Source organism: Takifugu flavidus, chromosome 18, assembly GCF_003711565.1.
Source record: "Takifugu flavidus isolate HTHZ2018 chromosome 18, ASM371156v2, whole genome shotgun sequence".
Taxonomy (NCBI): Eukaryota; Metazoa; Chordata; class Actinopteri; order Tetraodontiformes; family Tetraodontidae; genus Takifugu; species Takifugu flavidus.
Genome location: NC_079537.1, coordinates 10,089,040 through 10,111,963, shown reverse-complemented (window position 1 = coordinate 10,111,963; position 22,924 = coordinate 10,089,040). Strand labels below are relative to the sequence as shown.

General features: G+C 43.7%; 1 protein-coding gene across 1 annotated transcript in view; it reads right to left on the bottom strand.

Moving 5' to 3' along the window:
- The window catches only part of srcin1a (SRC kinase signaling inhibitor 1a), a 56,565-nt gene that overhangs the window by 12,051 nt on the left and 21,590 nt on the right, over window positions 1-22,924 (bottom strand). The window contains 13 exon segments of the mRNA XM_057014879.1: window positions 455-630; window positions 2,372-2,532; window positions 3,175-3,195; window positions 3,954-4,081; window positions 5,317-5,418; window positions 5,582-6,405; window positions 6,964-7,259; window positions 7,571-7,582; window positions 8,134-8,329; window positions 12,659-12,685; window positions 17,160-17,512; window positions 18,220-18,249; window positions 20,268-20,318. Of these exon segments, the coding sequence (XP_056870859.1) occupies window positions 455-630; window positions 2,372-2,532; window positions 3,175-3,195; window positions 3,954-4,081; window positions 5,317-5,418; window positions 5,582-6,405; window positions 6,964-7,259; window positions 7,571-7,582; window positions 8,134-8,329; window positions 12,659-12,685; window positions 17,160-17,512; window positions 18,220-18,249; window positions 20,268-20,318 (2,377 nt within the window).

Genomic DNA, 22,924 nt, shown 5'->3' with positions numbered 1-22,924 from the left:
ACATGTTGATTAGCAGGGATCATTGAACAACTAAACCAATTAGTCTGCACTCAAAATGCCACTTTCAGTACATCGGGAGCTCCACTACAGCTTGTAGATAAACTTGGGAATCATTACCACAATCTCTGCATATGAGACGGAAGTAAGTTATCTTTTTATTAAATCTCAAGGTAGGTCTCAGCTCTGGTTTTACAGTCACTTCAATTAGTTTCTGGACTGGCTCACACTTCAGATCTTAATAAGGATCTCGCTCTTTGTTGGATGTAATTAACTGTAAGAGTTTCATCCATCCTACATCACCCTGCGAAATTTAAAAAATTAGAATGTAAAAGCTAAAATTATGGCTGTTTCATGCTATGAAATCTCATTCTGAATTAAATTTTTTTTTTTTTTAAAATGACTGGGAACTTAGGGAATGATACTGCTGACATTGCTGCTGAAAACGTGCACTGACTGGAGCTGCTGGATGATGAGCTCCTCCTCGTTGAGGTACTTGAGTCTCTCCTCCTCCACCAACAAACGCTGTCGTTGCAGAGGGTCTTCTTGCTTCCTCAGGGCATCAGTGACACGAACGTTCAGCTCCGCTTCTGTCCGCTTCAACAGGGATCGCACTGAATCCTGGTTATCCAGCTGAACCCACACACACACCAATATATACAATCAAACACAGTGATAGGTAGTTTTGCTACCATTTAGCAGGGGACATACATGTCTGTAAATATATGGGATGTTTTTAGTCTGCTAAAATCCAATGTTGTGCCCTCGGTGATAATAGTTCTCTTCATGCAGAAAAACACCTAAATAGATGTGAGACGCATAGACCTGAGCCTACTTAGAGTCCTATGAATGGAATATTCTACAGTAATACAGCCTGTAATACAACTGACCAAGAATAATTAATAATAGATTAGACCAGCGTTCCAGCAAGACAACAATATCCGTATACCGTATTCTTCAATAGGTGATTGTGTTGAGGCAAATTATGAGGTAAATTATGTGGTGTCCAACATCAATGGACACCCAAAAAAAATGCAATTTTATATTCAAAAAGAATAAATTAAATTCCTCTGTTGCTTCTCTTTCTGCCACACGTGCTCTAATTAATTAATCACCAGGAGCATGCAATATTAACGACGTGGATAACCATCCTCCACAACATTCGGGGTCCAGCGGGGTCTCATGTAAATGCCCACTTTCAGTTTGTGATGCAAATGCATTTAGTCAAAGGTTCAAAGTAATAAAGTCATAAAAATTCATACGCATCCATATTATGTGCTGCACCAAGATTGCTACACATTTATTCTCTGATTATTTAAAACCCCTGACAGCAGATCAAGACATATCTTCTGTGTTCTAAGCATGCCTGCGATGACGCTCATTGTCGACTTGAACTAACATTTATACTTAGGTAGTAATCTCTCTTGTGGTGACTTTCCTCTTTCCACCTATTAAGGGTTTGAGTTAATTCTGTTTAAGGGTCTTGTGTGTTTTTGCAGCGTTTGCAGCAGCGTCTCCTCCTGAAAACCTTTCAAATGAAAGTGAGCACTCTTCATTCTAGTATCTATCTCTATGCGTCATTGTCAGTCAAGCACAATGTGGCTGAAGGAGGAAAAACCAACAACAAATAAATGCTGAACTATTGATTATAGGCCAGGTTTTTGTTCAACAGAACAATCATTTTCTCCTGCTTCAAAATAGCTGTGGGCCAAAATAACACTTGATCACACCTAATGCTACATAACAACCCACATGCACGCGAGCACAAATGAGTGCGTGCATATAGATTTGCTACTTCCACAATAATGGCTCCTGGAAATGAAAACTACGGCATGAAGCCAAGAATGACAAATGCTGAGATAGGACCTCACACCCTCTTCTGTGCCAAAGAAAGCATTAAACCGAACACATCCTCCTCACGAATACAGAAGTGAGGCACCAGATTTCATTTCCACATTTTCTTTTATAAACCCACCTATAAACCCATCTTTTATTTTTGTGACCAAGTGTGCTGTACAAATTCACACAAATAGTTGCTTAATTGTTAATTAGAGATAGTTAATGATTCCCCAATTGCTTTAAAATGTCATTAGTCAAGGACGACATCTATATGTGCAGGCTGGGATGCTGAATTAAATAAATGTGTTCCGCGCCACCCCTTCTGAGCATATTTTCCCCTCAAAAAATGAGGGAACAACTCATTTTTCATTCTGTTCTTCTGCACGAGCTGCAGGCTGTTGACTCAAAATGAATCATTTAACCCTGTCTAAACCCACTAAATAGCGTGACAGTAGTTTCAGGACAATTAGTTACTGGCACATCTTGTCCGCCCCTCCAAAAAAGTCCAGGTAATAATGCGTTCCCCCCTATGGACCTGTGTTTTCCGAAGCTGTGTGAGCTGCTTGCGCAGGTCGGTGGCGTTTTTCTTTAGACCGCTGAGGTGAAGCTGCATCTGCAGGTGGTTGATGCTGTTCACATGGGCTGCATTGGAAGGTGGCGGCGGCATCAGAGCGAGGGGCGCCGACGGCGTGTGAGCTGCCAATCAAAGAGTGGGAAACGTGGGTCAACAAGAGCTCACAGAGGTGACTGGAAGAAAAAATGGTTAGTTTTTGATCCAGGCAGATTTACAATCAGGCAGCATTCGGGTTCGAATACACACATACGCACGCACACACACTCTTCCATACAACTAATGCTTACAGAGGGAAATGTGAGCTCATTAGTAACCTATATGGAAGTGCAATTACTGTGTTTAGTTACACACATGGGGATAACCACAGTGTTATCGTAACACACATTAACACAGGGCTTTGAGTAATGAGTATGGTCAATGACTCTGCTGCTGTTCTGACATTCAGATATGCCTCCAGAACAGAACCCCCCACTCAATCATAATCAGCGGACACACAGTGCACACATTTACAAAGTGTCCGTTCAAGAACAACACACCCATCATAAATTCCCAAAGGCAAAACTGGACAGAAATTCCAAGAACTCAATACAGAGAGATGAATTTCTGGTCTGTAGAAGTCTAACCAGGGGGGAAAAGTCAGGACAGGGGCAAGGAGGCTACCTGTCCCCTGATGACACTGAATTCCCACACTAAGAGCAGAGAGACATGGAAGGTGATTGATAGGAAAGAAAAAAGGGTGAAAGAAAGCAAAAGATGGCAACTACCTTTCTGCTTTAGCCGTCCAGCTGGAATATAGAAAAAGTGAGCGTGTTACTGAGAAATTAATGAGATGGGGATTGAAACTATGAGGGACAGGAACGTCTTTGAAGTTAATTTTACAGAGTTTGGATTTTATAATGACTTTGGCAATGGGCTGAGGGTGTGGACAGTGTGCAGGGGGGCTTCACAAGGTCCAACATCCAATACGGGCTCAGTGTCGATGTGGTAATAGAGAAATTTGGATTGTGTGAGATGACGTTCCAAAATAAAGCAAAGCATTCAACAAAAACAATTAGAACAAAAACAGGAAAGTTAAACGGACTCAAATAAGTTGCGAGATTAAATGTATTGAACATTTCAACCTCCACCAACCACCACTGAGCCAAAAGTTCAAATCTACCCTTGTTATTACAGTAATTATCTCACTAAGAGGGTTATGTCTGCTGAGAGTCTCCTTAGTCTGGCCTGCTTCCTTATCACAGTTCAACAGTTTCAAGCGTTGTCATGTTTAAACATGAATACAGCCCACCCGTCAGCCTGTATCTGAAGTCCTAATGCTGGTTAAAAATGAAATGCTTTTTTCTCCACGGATTGAGGCGTTGAAATAAAAACCATTGTGTTTACACCAGCCACCGGCAGTCGAGAAAAATCTTCACCTTTACTTTAGGCAGGAGAAATGAAAAGGGAGCATCTAGTTTTGTATAACAGTCTGTTTCATTTAGAGTGAACAGAAAAGCAATTAAATAACCAACAGAACACGGCGACCAGAATGTAAGTTCCCCACCTGCAGTGGCAGAGCCGTCGCTGTTGGTTTCGGTCTTCTCGCTGGAAGAGAAAGGTAATGGCCGTGAGAACTCCGTCCCTTGGTCTGGAGGGCAGCCCGCCATCATGCAGAGACGCAGCAGGCCGCATCTGAGGATCAACGGCCACAGGGCAAGGCAATGACGGTGTTCATCTCCACTCGTGAACACAAAGGACTGTTTTCACGCGGCTCAAGCAGGTCTAATCGTAGCTGTATTTATCATTTGGGTTGGAGCAAGTCGCTTTTTTATCAGACTGTATCAAACTGCTGATTTGGGCCAGAGAATCATCAAAAAGGTTCCATTGTGTGCAGATAAATATGGCAAAAATCACACATAAATGGCAAAGATTCAAAAGGTTTCCAGTTTTACAGGCAGCAGCAAGTGACGTGAGTGTCAGTTGCACGCAGAAATGAGCTGTTTTAATCTGTGGGTAGTAAATATGCACATCCAGAGTGGAAATGATTTATCCACATCACTATATGTAATAACAGCGTGGGCACATTGCTCTTAATCTTGGCTGCAGCTAACATGCACCAAGAGATTTGAGGATGCTTGAAAAAATAGATAATACACACATTCAAACCAAATATGACAGATGCAACGTAATTTAGTCTGTTCAGTGTTTGTTTTAAATTGTTTTTAAAAAAAAGCTGGTTATAAATCTCCTGTCTCGTCTTCTTAACCGCTTTATCCCTTTTAGGGTCATGGGGGGGGGGGGGGGGGGGGGTACACAGTTGCTGTTCATCGCAGGACCCCACATCTTGCTCAAGGGTACCTCGGCAGTACTCTGAAGGTGTTCTGGCACCTACTACCAGAAGACTTTTCCTGTTTGTCTGCACTGGGGCTCAAACCAAGACCCTTCAGCCCAGTTCCCAACAAACGGAGCGACCACCACCCAGTGCAGTTGCCAGTTGAAGCATCGGAGCCCCGTTGTGCAAGTTTTCCAAACTCTTCCACCGTTTGACATGAGGGCGAGTGCTCTTTGTTCACTGTGACATTTAATTTGTGATGAAATGGCAAACACAACTTTGCGTCATGTCTGCATTTCTCAAGCATCGACTGATATGTGGAGCCTGCAGTTGTTAGAGGATCCAGTCCGATCCAGTTTAGTGAAACACAGCAAGACACATTGTCTAATTATCCGTCTCTTCTAGATGCATTAGTGATGCAAACGCGCCACTTATTATTAATATTATCTTTGTTTGTGTGTTTTACAAATGTGTTCTCACAATGTGCTGCAGTCTGGGACTGATACTGCTGATAATGATCCCGCAGTTCCTGCCAGTGTGTTTAGGCAAACATGAGATCTTGTGTAGATTAATGGGTCATATTTCAAAACCTTACGTGCTGTCACTGTCTGGTGCTCTGGTCAACACGCTTTGGACCAAACCAGTAAGGCTAGCTATTTGTTTCTCCATTGCCTCCATACGCTCCAGGCGATGGTCCCTGCAAAAGAAAATGCTTCGGATGACCAAAAACCTGCACACCAAAGAAGTGTTGCAGAAGACATTACAGAATTTAGACTGAGAGGATGAACATACACAAAAAGGTTTTTGAGAAAATGATATTGATGCAGCTTATGAGATTCACCAAACACACATAAACTAACCTGCTGCTATCCGAGTCTTGTGCAGACATTGAAGAGCCAAAGACAGATGTGGTCCTGCCACCCTCCCCAGGGCCAGCAGTCAGACACAGGGGCTCTGAACCTGAGCTGGGCCTTGACTTTGGGCTCTCTACAAATACAGATGAGGAAGTCGAGTCCTTGCGGAAGGTTTGCCTGACAGGAGAGGCTCGGCTTGGTGAACTGGAATAGGAGTCTCTATCCCTCATATGCATGTCGGTGATTTTCTGCGGGGATGAGGGAGGCATTCGAAAACCCATTCCAAGTGTGGCTGAAGAGTAGGTGTCAGAATAGAGAGAACTTCCAGGCTTGTACAGGGAGTCCTCCAGGTCTCCCTGGAGAGCAGCTGCTGAGTAGGTGCTGAGAGAACGCACAGAGCCCCGCCTGTACAGACCAGTGGACACAGGGAAGTTAAAAGGGTCTCCAATGGTGGCTAACGACTGAGTGGAGGCGATGCTGAGCCGGCCCTCGTGCATCAAGCTGTAGGGATCTGCATACAGTCCCTCATTCTTCATTAGTGCCAAGTTTTTTGCAGACACCTCCTCGTCAGGCTTGACGTCCCGGCGCTCCAGAATAGCACTGGGTGATGGTGAGAGGGCGGCATCAATGCCGTGCCCAGCAGAGGGATGGTGCGGATGTCGAGGTTGTTCGAGCTGAGAGTGGGGGCTGGCAAAGGACGGTGGACGGCCCCCACTGTAGGAGAGGCGCGAGCGGGATGGAGAGCCAGAGGATGCGCTGCCCGAAGAGGAGGGCAGGGTGTTGAGACGGCGAGTAGGGGAGGAGTCACGTGAAGAGTACACCATCTCCCTCTAAAGGAACAGGCGGAAAACGGTGTTACCACTGGAACCTTAGGGAAGAGGTTGCCATGTTCTCCAAGTGTAGGTTGATAAAATATGACAGACAGCCAAGAAGATGATGGAGAGAAATGCTACCCACTGTCAAATACTGCATACTGATGCTTTTCACTGTCTTATTATACCAGCGAGTAGCAGCTGTATTACCTACACTCAGTGAATAATACAGACGGTGAGCAGGTTCGTATTTAATAATTTTTTTTAAATTGTCTCCCTCAGGCTTCCTTCAGCTTCAGTGAAGCATAAATAGATTTGGATGTTAAAATATGCTGTTTTCACAAAGAAACATTGTTCTCTAGTGTCTGCTCAGCAACAGATGGCCTACTTGAAGATAAGAAAATATGCTCCCAGGAAGGCCAACTGTAAAATGATTAAGCCATATACAAGACAATGCAACAACAATCCAGTTAGCATGAAACACAAACACACAGTCATTATTAACTGATGTGTCCCACTCGAGCGGCCATTGAATGGAAAGTCATCAACTTTCAAATCTAGCTGGTGTCTACTCACCCTCAGGTCTCCGTTGGCCAGGTGCGCCGCAGCAGGGTAAGAAGCATAGATGGGCTCCTTGCGATAAATCTTGATGACGCTGCGGTCCTGGATATCTCGGACATCCTCAAGCTCGTAGAAGACGTTGCGGGCCTCATCCTTGATCAAGATGGCCGTGTTGGGCGACTTTAGCATACCGGCTGTCAACTTCTGAGGAAACATGTGCACGATGAGAGCGTGCAGCGTGTCCAAGCTGCTTAACTCGTGAGTGATGTGCACGCGGCGTGTCTCGTCTCCGTACTGCAGGAACAGCACACCTAATGTGGAGCAGGGAAGAAAAGGTTTAAGCATGTTTTTTGAGTGGGGGGGGGGGGTTCTGTAGATTAACTATTAGGACAGTCTGTGGCTTGTTCTCAGCTTGAATTTATTATTTCTAAATGTACGATTTGACTTCTAACAAAAGCAACATCATATGGTGATGGGTTTTTTTACACCTATGGATATGAAAAACTATTTACCTCAAATCAAAGTGAAAGAAAGGTGGCAGATATTAGATATAATGGCTCCACCCCGTGGAATGTGACAGCACTTACTTAGAGAGCAAAGGTAGGTTTGTTGCCTGACTAACCTGAATATTCATCTTCAAACACCAAGAGACAAACAAAAGAACAAACAAAGTTGAAGACAACAAGTTGGAGAGAAGAAAAGAAAGAAAATAAGTAAGTAAAAGTAAGTAAAGAAACATAAAGTGGAGAGACTTGGCATTGACTTTTCCCTCTTCTGTCTGTCACTGTATATTCTGTTTTACACACTCTTCTTAATCACATTCTACCCTATATAACATCGCATTCCTAACTTCATGAATCCACACCAGCCATGAAGATACATTGATAAGATGCAATATAAAGCCAATGTAAATTGAACAGCAACATTCATCTTATTATAATCTAAGCGTCTCATTTTTCTTGGTCTGCAATCAAGCAAATCTAAATTTTGACACCTACTGTCCTTTTAAACTGGGCTCCCAGTACTACATAACTGGGGACTGATGCTCCACATCTGTTTCTTTTCGTGGACTGCAGATGCTTTTTTTTAACATTCAAGCTTTTAGGATAAATAATCTGACAGTTTTCAAGTTCTTTAATCTTCTAACACAATCAAGCAGATGGGTAGGCAGACTGTCTCAGTAACCTGGAGATCGGAGCTTATTCTGGCTGGCAGAGCGGGACAGAGGTAGGCTCTGGCGCAATCGGTTCATCCGATTGAAACCAACAGGAACGTCAGCTTCTGACATCGTTTCCAGGGATTCAGCAGAGGCAAATGAGAGCTTGGCTGCCTGGTCGGCGAGTCCAGACTGCGTAGACTGGGAATGTCGAGGACTACGACTCTGGAAGGAAAAAGCAAAAATTGAGACACGCAAAATTGCACTAAGAGGTAACATCCAAGCGAAGAGAATCGATTGTAAAGGGCGAATAAAGTAAAACCAACCAGAAAACAGACACCAAACACACAATGAGCAGTCACACAATGAACCAAATAACAGGATTTGCAAGACCTTGACAATGCTTCAGCTACAAGCCATTCGCTAAAAAAAAATACTGTTGTCATGGTGTTTATTATGAGCAGAATGCCGTAAAATAGGCGTAAAAGTGTTGTTTTCAAATAGCATCGCACTCCTGAGAATCAGGCTTGAAGAATTACCTTTGCTGGGTGACAAAATATACTCCAGGTTAGCATCCAGCAAATTTGCCTTTCATGTTTGTTCAACACTCCACACCTCCCAAACCCAAATCCTTGTCTCTACTCTGCTATAAACTTTAAACAAGTGCTTATGGGATGGGAGGAGAGGCTCATGCAAATCTAGGCTGTTACTGTGGGTTTATCCTGCTGGTTTGTACTGAGACAGCTCTCGCTGAAAGCCCATGCAGCTGGGCTGAGCTCAGTGAACTGCACGGCTCCCTTATCCCCCCCCCCGCAGCAGTCCCTTGAGCCCAGAGACTCTGATGTAATGAGCTCACAGAATGCTGTCTGCTGAGACAAACACACCCCGAGCCACATTACGGTCGGTTTGTATGTATTTTCCTCATTGCATCATGAGCACACAGCACCACCCCCACTGTTTGATCCAAGTTTTACTTTGAGTCAAACCGACTCTTAAAATACGCACAATAGACACTTGCAAATTTGACAAAATCAACTATGATTTCCCTTTATTTTTTGATGATGAATTATCTGTAGCAATGCGATAAACCCTGTTGCATATCTATATTTGTGTAACTGATTAAACGGCTTACATCACCCATCTGTCATTTGACACGTGAAGATCCAAGAGTTAACTGTTTAAGTGGTTTAATGCATCTTGACAAGCAGGTTCATTTGGGTTGTTTTCCTGGACAGTGATCAAACCCCCCCAGTCATTCAGATGGAGCCTCTGTTGACTGTTTAATTCCCAATACATTCTGTTGACATTGTGAGGGAATCCCATCAGCATAGCTAGAACGTTAAGAAGCAGAAATAGGAAGGTTTTTGTCTGACACATAACCTTCATGTCAATGTGCTGCAGCCACCGATAATGGTGGCAGGAGGTGATGCTGAAAGATAACCCCACTGTATTTTTTAAAGGGGTTCATTCATCAAATCTGTAAACACGCTGAATAAAATTGCCACTGACAGACCAGTAGAAAGAGGCTATCCTGCAAATGTATCATGTTCTGACAGCTACGGTGAGACTTTCACGGCTCAGATATATTACTGGCCACATTGTGTTGCATTTCCTTTTATCACTATCTAGCCTTATGTCCAATTTAAAAAGTAACTACAGCCCCAAACCACTTTTTTCCCCCTATTGAAAACACGTGGAATTGGGTATGAAGTAATGTTGTTGATTGTTTCTGGTCCAAATTAATGACATTTTCTGTCAAAGTATTCCAAATTAGCTTATTTTGTTTTTAAAAGTAAGAGAGACTGCCCTCTATGGGTTGAAACCCGGCTATTACAACCAAATTTTGCTATTGGCTGACAAAGGCGATGAGGATTCGAAGGCACGTTTCTCCACGGACCACCAGCGTTCGCTCGGCGAGTAGGTTGAATTGCTGTTGGAGAGCAGCTGAATGTGTCTTAAACGCTCCATAAGCTCTGCCCACAATCAAGACATTGTTTAAAAAATGTCCAAAATCAAGGGGTGTAGTTATTCTTCATGACTTGCATTCCAATTTCTTATTGGAGGTTTAAATGTTAAGGACTCTTAAAATATATTTCAGCAATAAACCTTACAAATACTTGTACACAAGCCATCTAGTTATGCAGCTCTTCTTTGTGCTAAGAGACGGAGATGGTTTTCTAAGGAAGACGGGGTCTATATCTACGCCACCCTCTGCTGTTGCTGCACCTCTATCTATTCCTTTAAAGTGATTCTGACTTTTCAACGGCACTCGATTACTTTTGAGAACTCTTCACTACACGACCACGGCGGCACAGGAGCGAGTGAAGAATGGGAGGATCAGAAATGAAAGGAGGGGGAAGCAGCACCTGGCACCCTGACAACAGTCCTTGGGCTACAAACTGCATTAAACCCTTTACAGCGTGCCACCATGTGGGCTTTCTGCCTCTTACTGCATTTGTACAAGGAAAAACGACACACTCACACGCACACATTCACACACAGTTACACACACAAGATATTGTCGCAGGCGGCAGATATACACACATATACCGGAAGTTTAGAGGTGTAATTTCTGATATTCTGTAATCATTTGGCATGTTACTGTGAGGGCTGCTGTATCCAACGAAAAGGGAGCATAAATATCAAATACTGTCTGATGTGTGAAATGACAGTCAAGAGGAAGAGTTGCTGTGTCTCTGGTACTGTCCCAGAGACACGTGTTAAATGCTTCAAATCAAAAGCCTCACTCCTCAACAGTGGCGGCTGTTCTTCTCTATAGCTTTTCTCATTTATATTCTTCATATCTCTGCTTCCCGGAAGGTTCTGGCTCCCGCTGACTCCAGTTGTTCTTGCTTCTCCCTCCTGTTTACCCCCTGTCACTCAAGTGTCCTACATCCACTCCCCAATTTCACGTCAACTGCTTCATGTCAACATATTTGCCTGCTCCTCCCTCTCTAAAAGGCCGTGGACAGTGTTGTTTGCCGCAGTTGCTTTCTATAATTCTGCATTTAGGTCTAAAACTGTGGCATGAATGTTAAAAAACACATTCATCTGGCATATGTGTTGACATCATTTCCCCTATTGTAAAGTTATCTGAAACTTTTCTAAATCCTACCCTAATCCCGTGCCTTGGCTCACACTCCCCCCTCCATCTCTATCCTCCCTTTTTTGTAATAACGGGAGCTGTCAATACATGGAGCAATTTACTCTCCTGCACTATTGTTGTCAATTGTACATTGACGTATTGGGATTATTTAAAAAGACAAGAGACACAATAGCTTCCTCCTTCCAAAGGCAAATTACTCCTGAGATTGCAGGATTCTCCTTTCTCAGAAAAAACCCGCATAGAAGACAATAAACTTCCTGCCCTGACGGTGGGGATTTGTAAGAATGTCCAACACTCCTTCATTCATCCGCAGGCACCAGTACAATTTCAGGCCAGTGCGGCTGTAACACACTGGTAATTTACAAATGTTTCTGCAATTAGACAAATATAAATCACAATGCAGTAGCATTTAATATTTATTATTAACATCTTGACCAGGAGAAATACATTTTTCGAGCTGCTGGCACAAGGGAGGGAGTAGGATGGAGCTTTTGTGTGAAAGTAGAAGGATGGTGTCAAATATAAAAGGTGTTAGACTATATTGAATGCAAATAGGCTAAAATCAGTTAGCATATGGACCACTGAGATAATAAAGTCTTTATTTTGCCATCTTTAAAGAGAAACATGTGCAACCTCCATACTGTCCTAAAAAAGACATTCGGTAAACACAATTCAACTTAATGTTGTGTGTTTCAAATTAAATCTTTCTGCAAAGATTCGATTAAATTGTTTTGCAGTAATTTTATGTGAAAGGTTTATCAGAGAAAAAGAGGGAGAGAGCCTCTGCACGGGTCACCGCACAAGAACACTGATAGTCAGTGGCATTTCTACCTTGTCTGAATGATACTGTGAGCACATGTGATGGGTTTAAAGAAGCCCTCGGCTCTACTCCTCCACACACACACACACACACACACACACACACACACACACACAAAACTACTAGTAAGATCAACAGTTGGACTAATATGTTGGTTATGGATGGGCAGAGCTGACAGGCACGTAGCAAAGCGTCGTTTAATTTATGCATCAACAGCAGATCTAAACGTTCTCCTTAATGTCTCACTCAGTTCCAGCAGGGTCACATGACTCCCAGTCATTAATGCCCGCTCACTGTGGTATCATAAATCCAGAAAGAATCCTCTCCTGCAGATTAAATTAAGCTGGAGAAGTTTAAGCTGCCACCTCCCTGGACACCTCTGCCACCAAAAACCCTTACACACACACGCGCGCGCGCACACACACACACACAACACACACACACACACACAAAGAGAGAGATGCCAAGTAAGCTGTGTGTTCAGGACCGAGGAGACAAGCTGATGCCTGAGGAGTCTGACATGACCCAGCAGTAGAGGACACACGTATTGGCAAAAACTCACAAACACACACAAACACACAAAATAGAAGGAGGGATAACAGAACACACAGGGGCATGCAGCACTGACCTTAAAGCTCCAGTAGTTGGGCTGTTGCTGCAGAGTACGCAGAGGGAAGGGAGGGAAACACAGAGAAAAGTTAGGTTTTTTGGCCCATGATGGCTGATATTTAGTGACAAAAGGAAAACCACAATTTAGCCACAAATCATCCCGAAAACTCCCCTTCGGAGCTGTTGTTCAATGAGTTATCTCTGTCCACCTTTGAAATGTTGCTGACAGCCAGATTAAATGCTATTAAAGCCACGTTGAGAAAGCTGGCTCGTGTTACAGGACGGGGCAGCCACGTTTGAGCGAGTCGGGTTACTATAATAAGAATGAAATGAAAAGAGCAGAATCGAATCAAGCAGAGCTGATACTGGAGCCTCAGTTGCAAACATTTTCATCACAGCCAACGGCAGAGCAACTGGCCTGTCTCCGCTTTCATTCCTGACCCACATCCAGCAACGTTTCCATCTGAGACTCACATTTGGGCTCTCTCTCTCTCTCTCTCTATGTCTCTCTCTCTCTGTCAAATATGAAAATGTGCACACATGCTTACAAAGGTCTCAGGCAGTGAGCTTTCCATTTATAATACGCAATCATCGCTGATAGCACAGAAATACCTCGAAATGACAAAATGAATAAAAGTGAGTTCAATTCTAGTCCAAATGTCTTCTAGTTCTTATCTAAAGTGATTTTCATTCTGTTCTGTAGGAACCGCATTATTCTCCTGGCACAGAGGGTGGACAAAAAAAAAGTTACATTCAGGAAAACTTGTAGTTTCTCATTCCAACTTTTGATTTCAATACAGAAAATTCGCAATATAACCTTTCATGTTATGCAACTCTTTAACTCCTCATTCACGTACCTCACCATGAACTGTAAATAAACGGATCTAACGCTGTCAGATACAGCCTGGCTCTGTGTGTTCTATTTCAACACACCTGTACAAACACCCTTGTGCAAACTGAAATATTACAAAAGTCAAAGATTGTGAAAAGTTTAATAGTGTTAGAATAGGGGGAAAATGCCTTCTTAAAGTCAACTCCATTCCTGCAGTATGCTCCAGAAAAAGAGATTTTCTGTTTTAAAGGACGCCATGATGCTGTAAAGTGAACACGGAAGCAAACCACAATCACTTGAACCCTTTCTAAAAACGTCTTAAGACGGGCAGAGAGGGAACTTTTGCTCCTTCCAATTCCGAATGTTAAAATACCGGCATGCACATCCATGCGTGCCTAACCTCTCTGGCACAGAACTGAAAAGAAAAAGGGATAAAGCGCCTCAACTCAACCCACACTTTCTTTTCCCCGTAGCTTCCAACATTCTGCCAACGTATGTCAAAGCTATTATTAAAGGAACCTCTTTGATGTGACACTGAGGAGAATTTCGGTGTCCGTCCAATTTGCTGGGAACTATTTTGTATGTTGCATCATATAATAATTTTGCTTTAATTTATTTATATATATATGGATGTGTGTGTGTGTGTGTGTGGGGGGGGGGGGGTTAACTGCTGCTTGAAGTCTGTGAAAGCTTTATGTTGGTCTTTACTGGTAATAGCTGGAAACCCAATTCAAGGACATCACAACAAGGAAAAACTGTCCTGAGCTACTATAGAAGACAAGCAGACGGTGTTTGTTTATCCTATAGGCTTCTATAGAAGACAGCATGTGTGGTTATCCTATAAGAAAGTCCCCTTTATCACAAAGCAGCTCAGTTGCCTTTAGAGTGAGTCTTGGCTGCGTCCTTGGTGGTTCACTCATCATTCGCTTTGCTGCTGTTTTAACAGACTACAGAGTCTTTATGGCCTTTACAGCAATGCAGTTGCACTGAGGGAACTTTAGCTTATAGAAAGAGGTCATTTAGGGAGAAAGCCTCATGCAAGGAAAGAAATATTGCGACTTGCATGTCGCCCCACCCAGAGAGGAAGAAAGTAATTCATCTTTTAGCAGAGAAGCCTTATATTGTGTCTCTGACTTTAAACAAACCGCAGCCTTGCTGTCCAGCTTCTGAGGGCTTTGCAGACATTTAAACCTTTTCATTCTGTATTTGAGTCCCTATTGTTGGTTTTCTAAAGGTTCGTAATTACCCCCCCCCCCCCAAAAAAAACAATACTGTTTTTTTTTTTTAAATAATATGGTGATTATCATCTTCCTAGATCTTAATATGTAAAACAGAAACGCAGTGCTTCTCTTAGATGGCCTATTTGTAGTTTAATTAAAAAAAATGGTACTTTTTTGTTTTTAATAACTGATTCACGTTGGCCTTGACGACCAGATCATGTGTCAGTCATTTTGCAGACGGGAGAACTCTGTCCTTGGCTCTGCTGGTCTGACATCAGCTCATTGGCACCGTGAATAACTGCAGTTTACGCAACATTAATGATTTTACATTCCTACAAATGTAAAATCCTGCGGATAGCAGGCCGGGCCTTAATGTGCAGCGATGATCTGCAGTCCTACGAGTCCCTCTGCAAGGGTTCCTCTCTGCTGCTTTCATGAGCTTTATCTCACACTACTCACCTAACATAGACACAGTCCTCCTGCTTTACATCACTCCCCCCCGCCCCCCCACCCCCCCACACACACACACACACACTGTGTTTGGACTTTGAGTCTCAAATATTGTCTGAGAGCGACCTGGAGGGATCAATCTTAAATAGATGTTATCATCACTCGTTCATCGTGCTAAGTTATTGTTATATGAGTCACGGAGTAAGAGAAAACATGGCTGAATACCTATTCAAATACGAAAACATTTAATGTCCTGCTGGAATAAATATAACCTGAGCTGCAAACAAGGAGCATAACTGGTTTGCTGTGTGTTGACCTGCCTGAGGGGGGATGACTGCTGCAGAGAGCGATGCACACACGCACACACACACACAGAGTCTACACACAGGTGTGCGTTTGCTGGAGTTGGCCACAACAGAAGGATGTAGCCTCGTGGAGTCGAGTGCTGCATTACCTGACCTGCATGTAAAGCAGGCTATACTCGCACCACCCCTCCTCCACCCACATCGCTTTTTCATGTCGTCATCCTCTCGACACCCTCCACCTCAATCGCTCCTACTGTTTCCCCTTCAGTTCCCCGCCAGTCTTTTGATAGCTGGGTGTCACTACAGCCTCTCTTACGTTCTCACTTCAGAAGCACGTGCGCTAGTCTGCACGTCTAGTGAATGCTCACCCACTTCACAGCCTCATCTCCTCTGAGTTTGCCTACAATAAAGACAATACAACAGGTGTGGAGTCGAAACAGCACCCCGCAGCCTCTCTGTCTGTCACACACGCACACACACATGAACCCATGAAAACATCTTCCATTCTCCTGCTCACAGTCGTCTCTCACCTTCAGTGCACCTGTGCATGTCCAACACTCTCGTCATCCCAGGCTATCCATCAGGTGCAGCAAATCCTCATCACATTTTTGTCGTTGCTCGCTCGCTCTGCTTCTACAACCCACTCTCTCTCTCTCTCTCTCTCTCTCTCTCTCTCTCTTTCTCTCTCTCTCTCTGTGGCTTTCCAGTAGCACATGCAGTGGAAACTCTTTATTTAATTCATTACAACACCAGCCGATTAACTCCTTCGCAGATGGGTGGCTGGCTCACGCTGGTGCTGGATAATTGAGCTGCGCGGCTGTTTGACTGGCTGCTGCGTTCTCCCTCGGCTCCTCCTCCTCCTCCTCCTCCTCCGCCCCCCCCCACTCCCATATTCACACGACAAACCTGGGCTCTAATGCTTCCCTCCCCGGTGCAGCGAAAATGCCCCGTCACTCCAGGAAATGTCACTTTCCTCGCTGTTTTTTAAACATTTTTCACAAGTCCTCATTTACTCAATCTGCGTCAATTTTTTTTTGTGCATTTTCTCTTTGTTGACACAGCCTGACCTTTGCAACGTGAGCTCCCCACTTGCCATTTATGGGAGAGGTTGCCACGGCAACTGTGGACTCCACCTGTCTCTCAAATGCTTTCTCCCCCACCTTTCATCTCAGCTTCTCTCTCATTTCAATGCAGTCTTTCAACTTTTGTCTTCCATAACAACCTTACACAGTGGAAGATGGTGCTAAATATAAAATACAATATGTTGGCTTGTGAGAGCTTCCTTTTGCTAATTTTGCCTCTTAGCTTGGGCTAGCACTTACTCCATGGGTTCCCATAGCAGAGAATCAAAGGAAAAACAACTTTTTAATCATCCTTTTGCACAGTGTAGTTAAATTGACTAAATTCAAGTACAATCTACCTTCAACAAGCACGATACGAGTGTCCAGCTTCACTTTGTTCCCTTATTGAGTTCATCTATCAACTGCTAAAGTCCTTTGCTAGATGAATATGTAACTACTGAGCAGGAAATTTTGCTGTCAGCAACTTTTAGAAGAGGGACAAATGTTGGTAGGAAAGGCTCGCAGCCCCGTGTAAAAGGCTCACAGGACACAGTACTTTATTAAACCTACGACTGACCTTAAAGAAATCAATTTAAGCGGAGAATCAAATAAAGTTAACACAGAATGAGAGTTATCAATCTTGTTACGGTACCTGTTCACGCACAGATCGGTCTGACGTGCCCCTCATGCTCGCGTGAGAGGGGGAGGGCGATGGGGGGGTGTGGTGTGGGCTGTGGTGGGGATGCTGCAGCTGCTGTTGCTGCTGCTGCTGGTACTTGCTCTTCAGGTGATCCATGAAGGCATCCCTCTTACGCTCCATGTCAGCTTTGTGGAGGTTGGTCAGGGCCTCCAGGCTCTGGGCGGCGGTGACTGTGTGGCGATGCTCTGATGTGTGCACCAAGCCAACATTTGAGAAGCGCCGACCGCTGTTCCCCAGCGTCCGGTACTCCCGTGGATACTCCAGGTCATCTCTGGATATTAAGTGACCGCCGCCACGCTCAGGATCTGAAGATGAGGACAGAAAAGGAGAAAGGGTAGGTGGGGAGGGGGGGGTCAAAGAAGAAAGGGAAGGGAAAGTGTGCAAGATGAATCCTCACACAAAAACGCACAAAGATTTCAGGCATACACACACGCCAAACAAACACGCACAAGTGAAAGCAAATGAAGCAGAAACAAGGACGTGGAAAAAAGCCAGAAAGAGAACAAGAGAGAGAGAGAGAGAGCGAGATGGAGGAATGTTAGACTATTTGCCATCAGGACAGAATGATTCCCTGAAGGATGGTTCATTCTTTTTAAGTTGTGAATGGAAGAAAAAGAAAAAGCTAAATTCCTGTGCAATCATATTTATTTGGTTTTGTTTCGCCATCCTTTATTTTGAAAAAATACCAAAATCCAGGTGTCCAAAGGTCAGATACCAGTTTGTGTTACTAAAACTGAGCTCTCCCTGCGTCCATCCCTCTGTGACCTTCTCTGCATATTCCCAGTCCTTGTCTGGAGGTTTCTTATTTGGCCGCCTGTTTTAAGAGGACACATCACTCTGACAGCCTTTGGCCTTTTAGCTGACATTGCACCGAGGGTGGAAGACACAGTAATGGAAGGGAGGAGACAGCCAGAAAGACAGAGTATGGACGCAGAATGAAAAGTATGTGACCTGAAAAATTAATGGATAAGCACAGACAAAAGAGCAGGGCGCTGTTTGCCCGTTGAGTTACCTTGCTGAGGGAAACACGCCCTGGTGTTGGCTAGAAGAGAAACAAGCCGAGTGTTAATTTGTGTGTTTGTGCACAGATGAGTAAGCAAACACACCAGGAGACCATCACCAGAACCTTCTCAGAAAGGAGCTATTGTAAATAAACAGGTATGCAATATATTACAGACACACGATGAATGATTACCGATGAACAGTAAACGTCAGACAACAACTTTACAACGGCCAAGAAATCATACATCATGCGTTTCCAGACTCATAACAAGTGGAGGTATCTATCCGTCCAGGGGCGCAGACGAAAACGCTAAACGGATGGTGTAAAAAGAGCAGCAACTTAATAAGTCCAAATGAAGTGGACCATCTGCACATTTAAGGCTCATCAGCAGCATTAGGATGAGCTAAGCAATAAGCAGCAGAGAGGAAAGCTCCACGGGACACGAGCAACAAATGGAGTGTTAATGAATGAAGAGATGGCGAGGAGGGAGCTGATAAAGGTTGGGGAGAGAACGGTGGCTCCCCGGTGGCCAAAACAACACCGTGCAAACATGCTGAGGTCAGAAGGTCAACGACTATTGAAATGTTTTCCATTCCTGGGGAAACACCACGATAGTGGTGCTCTTTCAACGCCAACACCATCCAGCTCATCATGAAGTGCTGATAAACTCCGCCGGGCCAAAGCAGAATGGACTGACCTCCTGGATAACAGCATTAGGATTGAGCTCTCTGCCACGCTCCGAGGCCACCAGCCATATTCATCTGGTCCGCTCTCCCAGATCTCTGGTTGACACTTCATTAGGCCGAAGCTTATTGGGCAGCGGCTAACAAGGACCTGACTCAAGGGCCCCATTGAAATAGATGGCAAATCTGAGCATATGCGCTATGGCTTATTATTGTGACAAAGCATCTACGGTAGCAGCAAAAAGCTGGGTTGGCAATTTTATCAGCAGACCTTATGTAAGTTTACTACTTTAAAAGGTGGATGCCAGTGCTAATATTAACAAGATGACAGTTAAAGCCTACATAGTTAGTAAAAAGACCTTTTTAGCTTAATGTGACCTGAATACCTGAGAAAATATAATTCTAAAACAAGTTTTAAGATAAATGGTTCATGTTGACAAAAGTAATTTAAACCAGATGATAGGTTTGTTCCTAGCAAAGCCTCTTTATAAGGCTTGTCTAATCATAAATTTCGGTTTACAGCAGATGCACCGATGCAGAACCTACAGGAAAATGAACAGCATGCACGTTAACAGAATAAAAGAGGGTCTGAATGATGGCGTGAGTCTGCAATCAGAGCTGATAACATCAGTGAGCCCTGCCAACAAGTCCCAGGCTGCATTGCCAAGATAGAGACCGCAATCAAGAACATTAACCTGCCCAATAAAAAGGCTGCTGCAGTGGGCATTCAAGAGATAAGACAAAAACAGGCGAAGACAAAGCTCTAGCACATAAAATATCCCAGAAAACAAAGCAGAAGGCCATTCCAGTTCTGGGTGGAATCGTCTGTATCCACCTCCGCCAGCAGTGCATTTATGTAGGATTATATATCCAGTCTTTCACATAAGCTAAAATATATATATATGCAGACACGCCCACAATGACAAGAAACACAACATCCAAATCCAGGACCAGGACCAGAAAAAAAAAAAGTTTATTTGATTTTCTCATCTGCAAAACTGGACTTTATAAACAATAATGGTCATTATTAGCACAAAAGTGTTAGAATCAGAAAGTAAGGATGCTAATAAAGCTTTAGAGTTACTCCTTCGTACTTTTGTACAGTATGTATGTAAAGACACAAAAATGCATTGGGTCATCCAGTTACTGCTGTTTTCAACAGCTTTTTGGACTTTTTACTCTAAAAAGATGAAAAATATTCCTTTTTGTGAGCCTAAAATCTCACTTGTTGAACCCTTTCTGTTTAACCACAAATGACACACACAGGGGGAAAAACAAAACTGTGATTGTAAATGTTTCATGTGACAAAAGACACAAATCACTTAACATTTAACTTATAACATCTACAAGTAGGGGTAAAAAAATAGCGTGTACCTGTGAGTGTGTGTCTCTCCCCTCCTTGACTAACACAGTACGAGGTTTTCTCTGAGGATATCGAGGAAAAGAAATGCCTTTAGTAATGGAATCAAAAGTCCTCACAGATTCATTCTTAGTTCACAAGTCATTACAATAAACTACTGTAAGTACACTGTGAAATATACCATGATGAAAGGTTACAACCAAATTAAATATTAAACAATCATATCATCTGCAGGCCAAGGGGAAAGAAAGGACTGTGGCTCCACACAGATCAAGTTCCCCCAACAGCTGCTGCACCAGCCAGCCAGCAAGATCAAGACCCAGGAGTCAGGGTGTGTGGCCTGAAGGAAGGAATGGACCACAGGCAGCAAGAGGGAGCCGTCAGAACGGGACTGCTGGTGTGTTTGGGAACATCCAGACATCCGCCGTCTACCTCGTCCCCTCCCACCATCAAAGCTGTCTTCACGCAGCACCAGGGGGGCACAACCAACGCAGCGGTAATGCGTCCAGTAAAGCATCTGTTGGCACGTGCCGAGACAATTAGAGCATGTTGCTGCATCTCCGGGGTGGTTTGTCACAGAACATAACCAACGCAAGCATGTTCAGCTTAAATGAGTAAGACGAGGCAGGTGGGGGCGGGCGAGGGGGGGTAACAGGAGCAACAGTGCAGACGGCTTCCTGTTCCCTGACCCGGCTCCTCTGTATCCAGCCACACGTTTTTAAGATTCTTGAACGTCTTAAAAGGCTTTAAAATAAGGTCCGATTGTTCGAAGGTAAAACTTTCTTCCACTACTCAGCCTCATATCAGCAAAATATCTTCTTCTGAAATAACAAGGAGCAACTCCATCAACATGGGGAGGGGGGGGGGCATTTTAACGACTGCATGCCTCTTTGGCCACACCTCGTCACATCAGGCCATTATTGTACCGAGACACTGCATCACGCATCTAAGGAAAGATGCAACAAGGCATTGCTGACACGGGCCTAACGGGGCTCTGGCACTGGCACACACACAAGTTCCTACACACACTTGGCAAAGATGGTAGGTAGTGTAGAAATATACCAGCCTAAGCAAATATTTCCCTGAACTAATTGCACGTGGAGATGCTAAATGGCCGCCCATGATTATTATTGGTGATGTTAATACGATACCGTATTGACCCGTGCTGGAAATGTCTCTTCCCTCCAGATCCACATTGCTCCACATTCAGATCAGGCTACTGTTGCGGTGACAAAACCTCTTTTGCCGAACAATTACCATCAGATTCTTTGTAAAGCTAAAGAGCTGGATCCCGGTCTTCGAATTCTGCCTGTCCGCGTGTCTTCAAACGTTTGCAAGACGGTGTTCAATTTATCTTTAAACTATCACCGATGGATACTTGTGCAGCACAGTGCAGCGAAGGGCCTTCAAGCTGAACTTAGATACATTTAATATTTATTCACATATAAGCGATTTGGCCTTTAGCATAAAGTCTCACATTTTATCATTCTGCATTGTATAGTGTAAAACTAATGTCTGATGAACCCCTGCACCAGCTTCTGTTATGTTCAGTACAGGTGATGTTTCACTGTAAACCTGTGATGCTGCACCCTGCAGATGTCTCTCTCGCACGCTGTATAAGGATAAAAATACTATAAATGAAGGGATTTTTAAAAAAAAGAAGTAAAATGATACCAAAATATGAAAGTACAGAGAGAGAAAGTGTTGTTACTGTATCCTTGAGGTTCATTAGGCTGGAACTTGACAAGTCAGAGCCTTTTTTCCCTTCTCACCTCCAGAGGCCGACATCCTGACAGCACCGGCCTGATTATACAACCGTTTCTGCGAGCGTGTTGTCAAGACGATTGGAGGGAAAAGAGTTACGCTGAAGTGTTTACACTGCGCATAGGAAGGAAGCTCAGAGACATGTCTTAGATATACAAAATAATAATAATGATAATAATATTTCACATTCCAAATCTTTTGAAATACTCCCTTGGGCAAAACCATTAAGTGCATAATTTCAAAAGGTGTAAGCTAGCTATAGCTTGAAGAAATTTGAACTCTTTAAATAAATGATGAAGCGTGTTCCAGCGCTTTAGAGGAAGAGTAGAACCATTAGACAGTAAAAACAAGGCCGAGCATGAGAAGAGCAGAGCCTGCAGAGGGAATATGTGACAATTAAGGCCAAGTTGGAGCTTAGCTGTGTCCTCTATAAGGGTCCATCAGCTCCAGGGAGGAAAGACTCTGGGCTCATGAAACAGGCAGTTGCTGCTTTTTCACCCAGTGAAGGAAAAAATAAAATGCCACCGTATCAGGATGGGTGATTAACTCTAAATAACACAAGCGAAACCAAATTTCCTGAACACAATTTCCCCTGACAGCTTAATTCAAACGCTACCAGAGGTAATTGTTTGTATTTATAAGGGTCAAAGGTAAAAAACAACAACAACAAAAAATGACTTCAAGAAATAAATGAAGAGCGGGGACAAAAAGGCTCATTAATGGAGGCGAGTGCGACAGGGCGTGCTGCTGCAGATCGGTTGCCTTGACAACAGGTCAGCTGTTTCACAAAGCTGTCTGCAGCTAACCCTGGCCCACTCCTGTAAACACCCACACATACACACTTATGGGACACATTTGTCCCAAATTTGTCCAAAAAGCGTCCTCGCAAGGTTGCACCAGCCTGTAG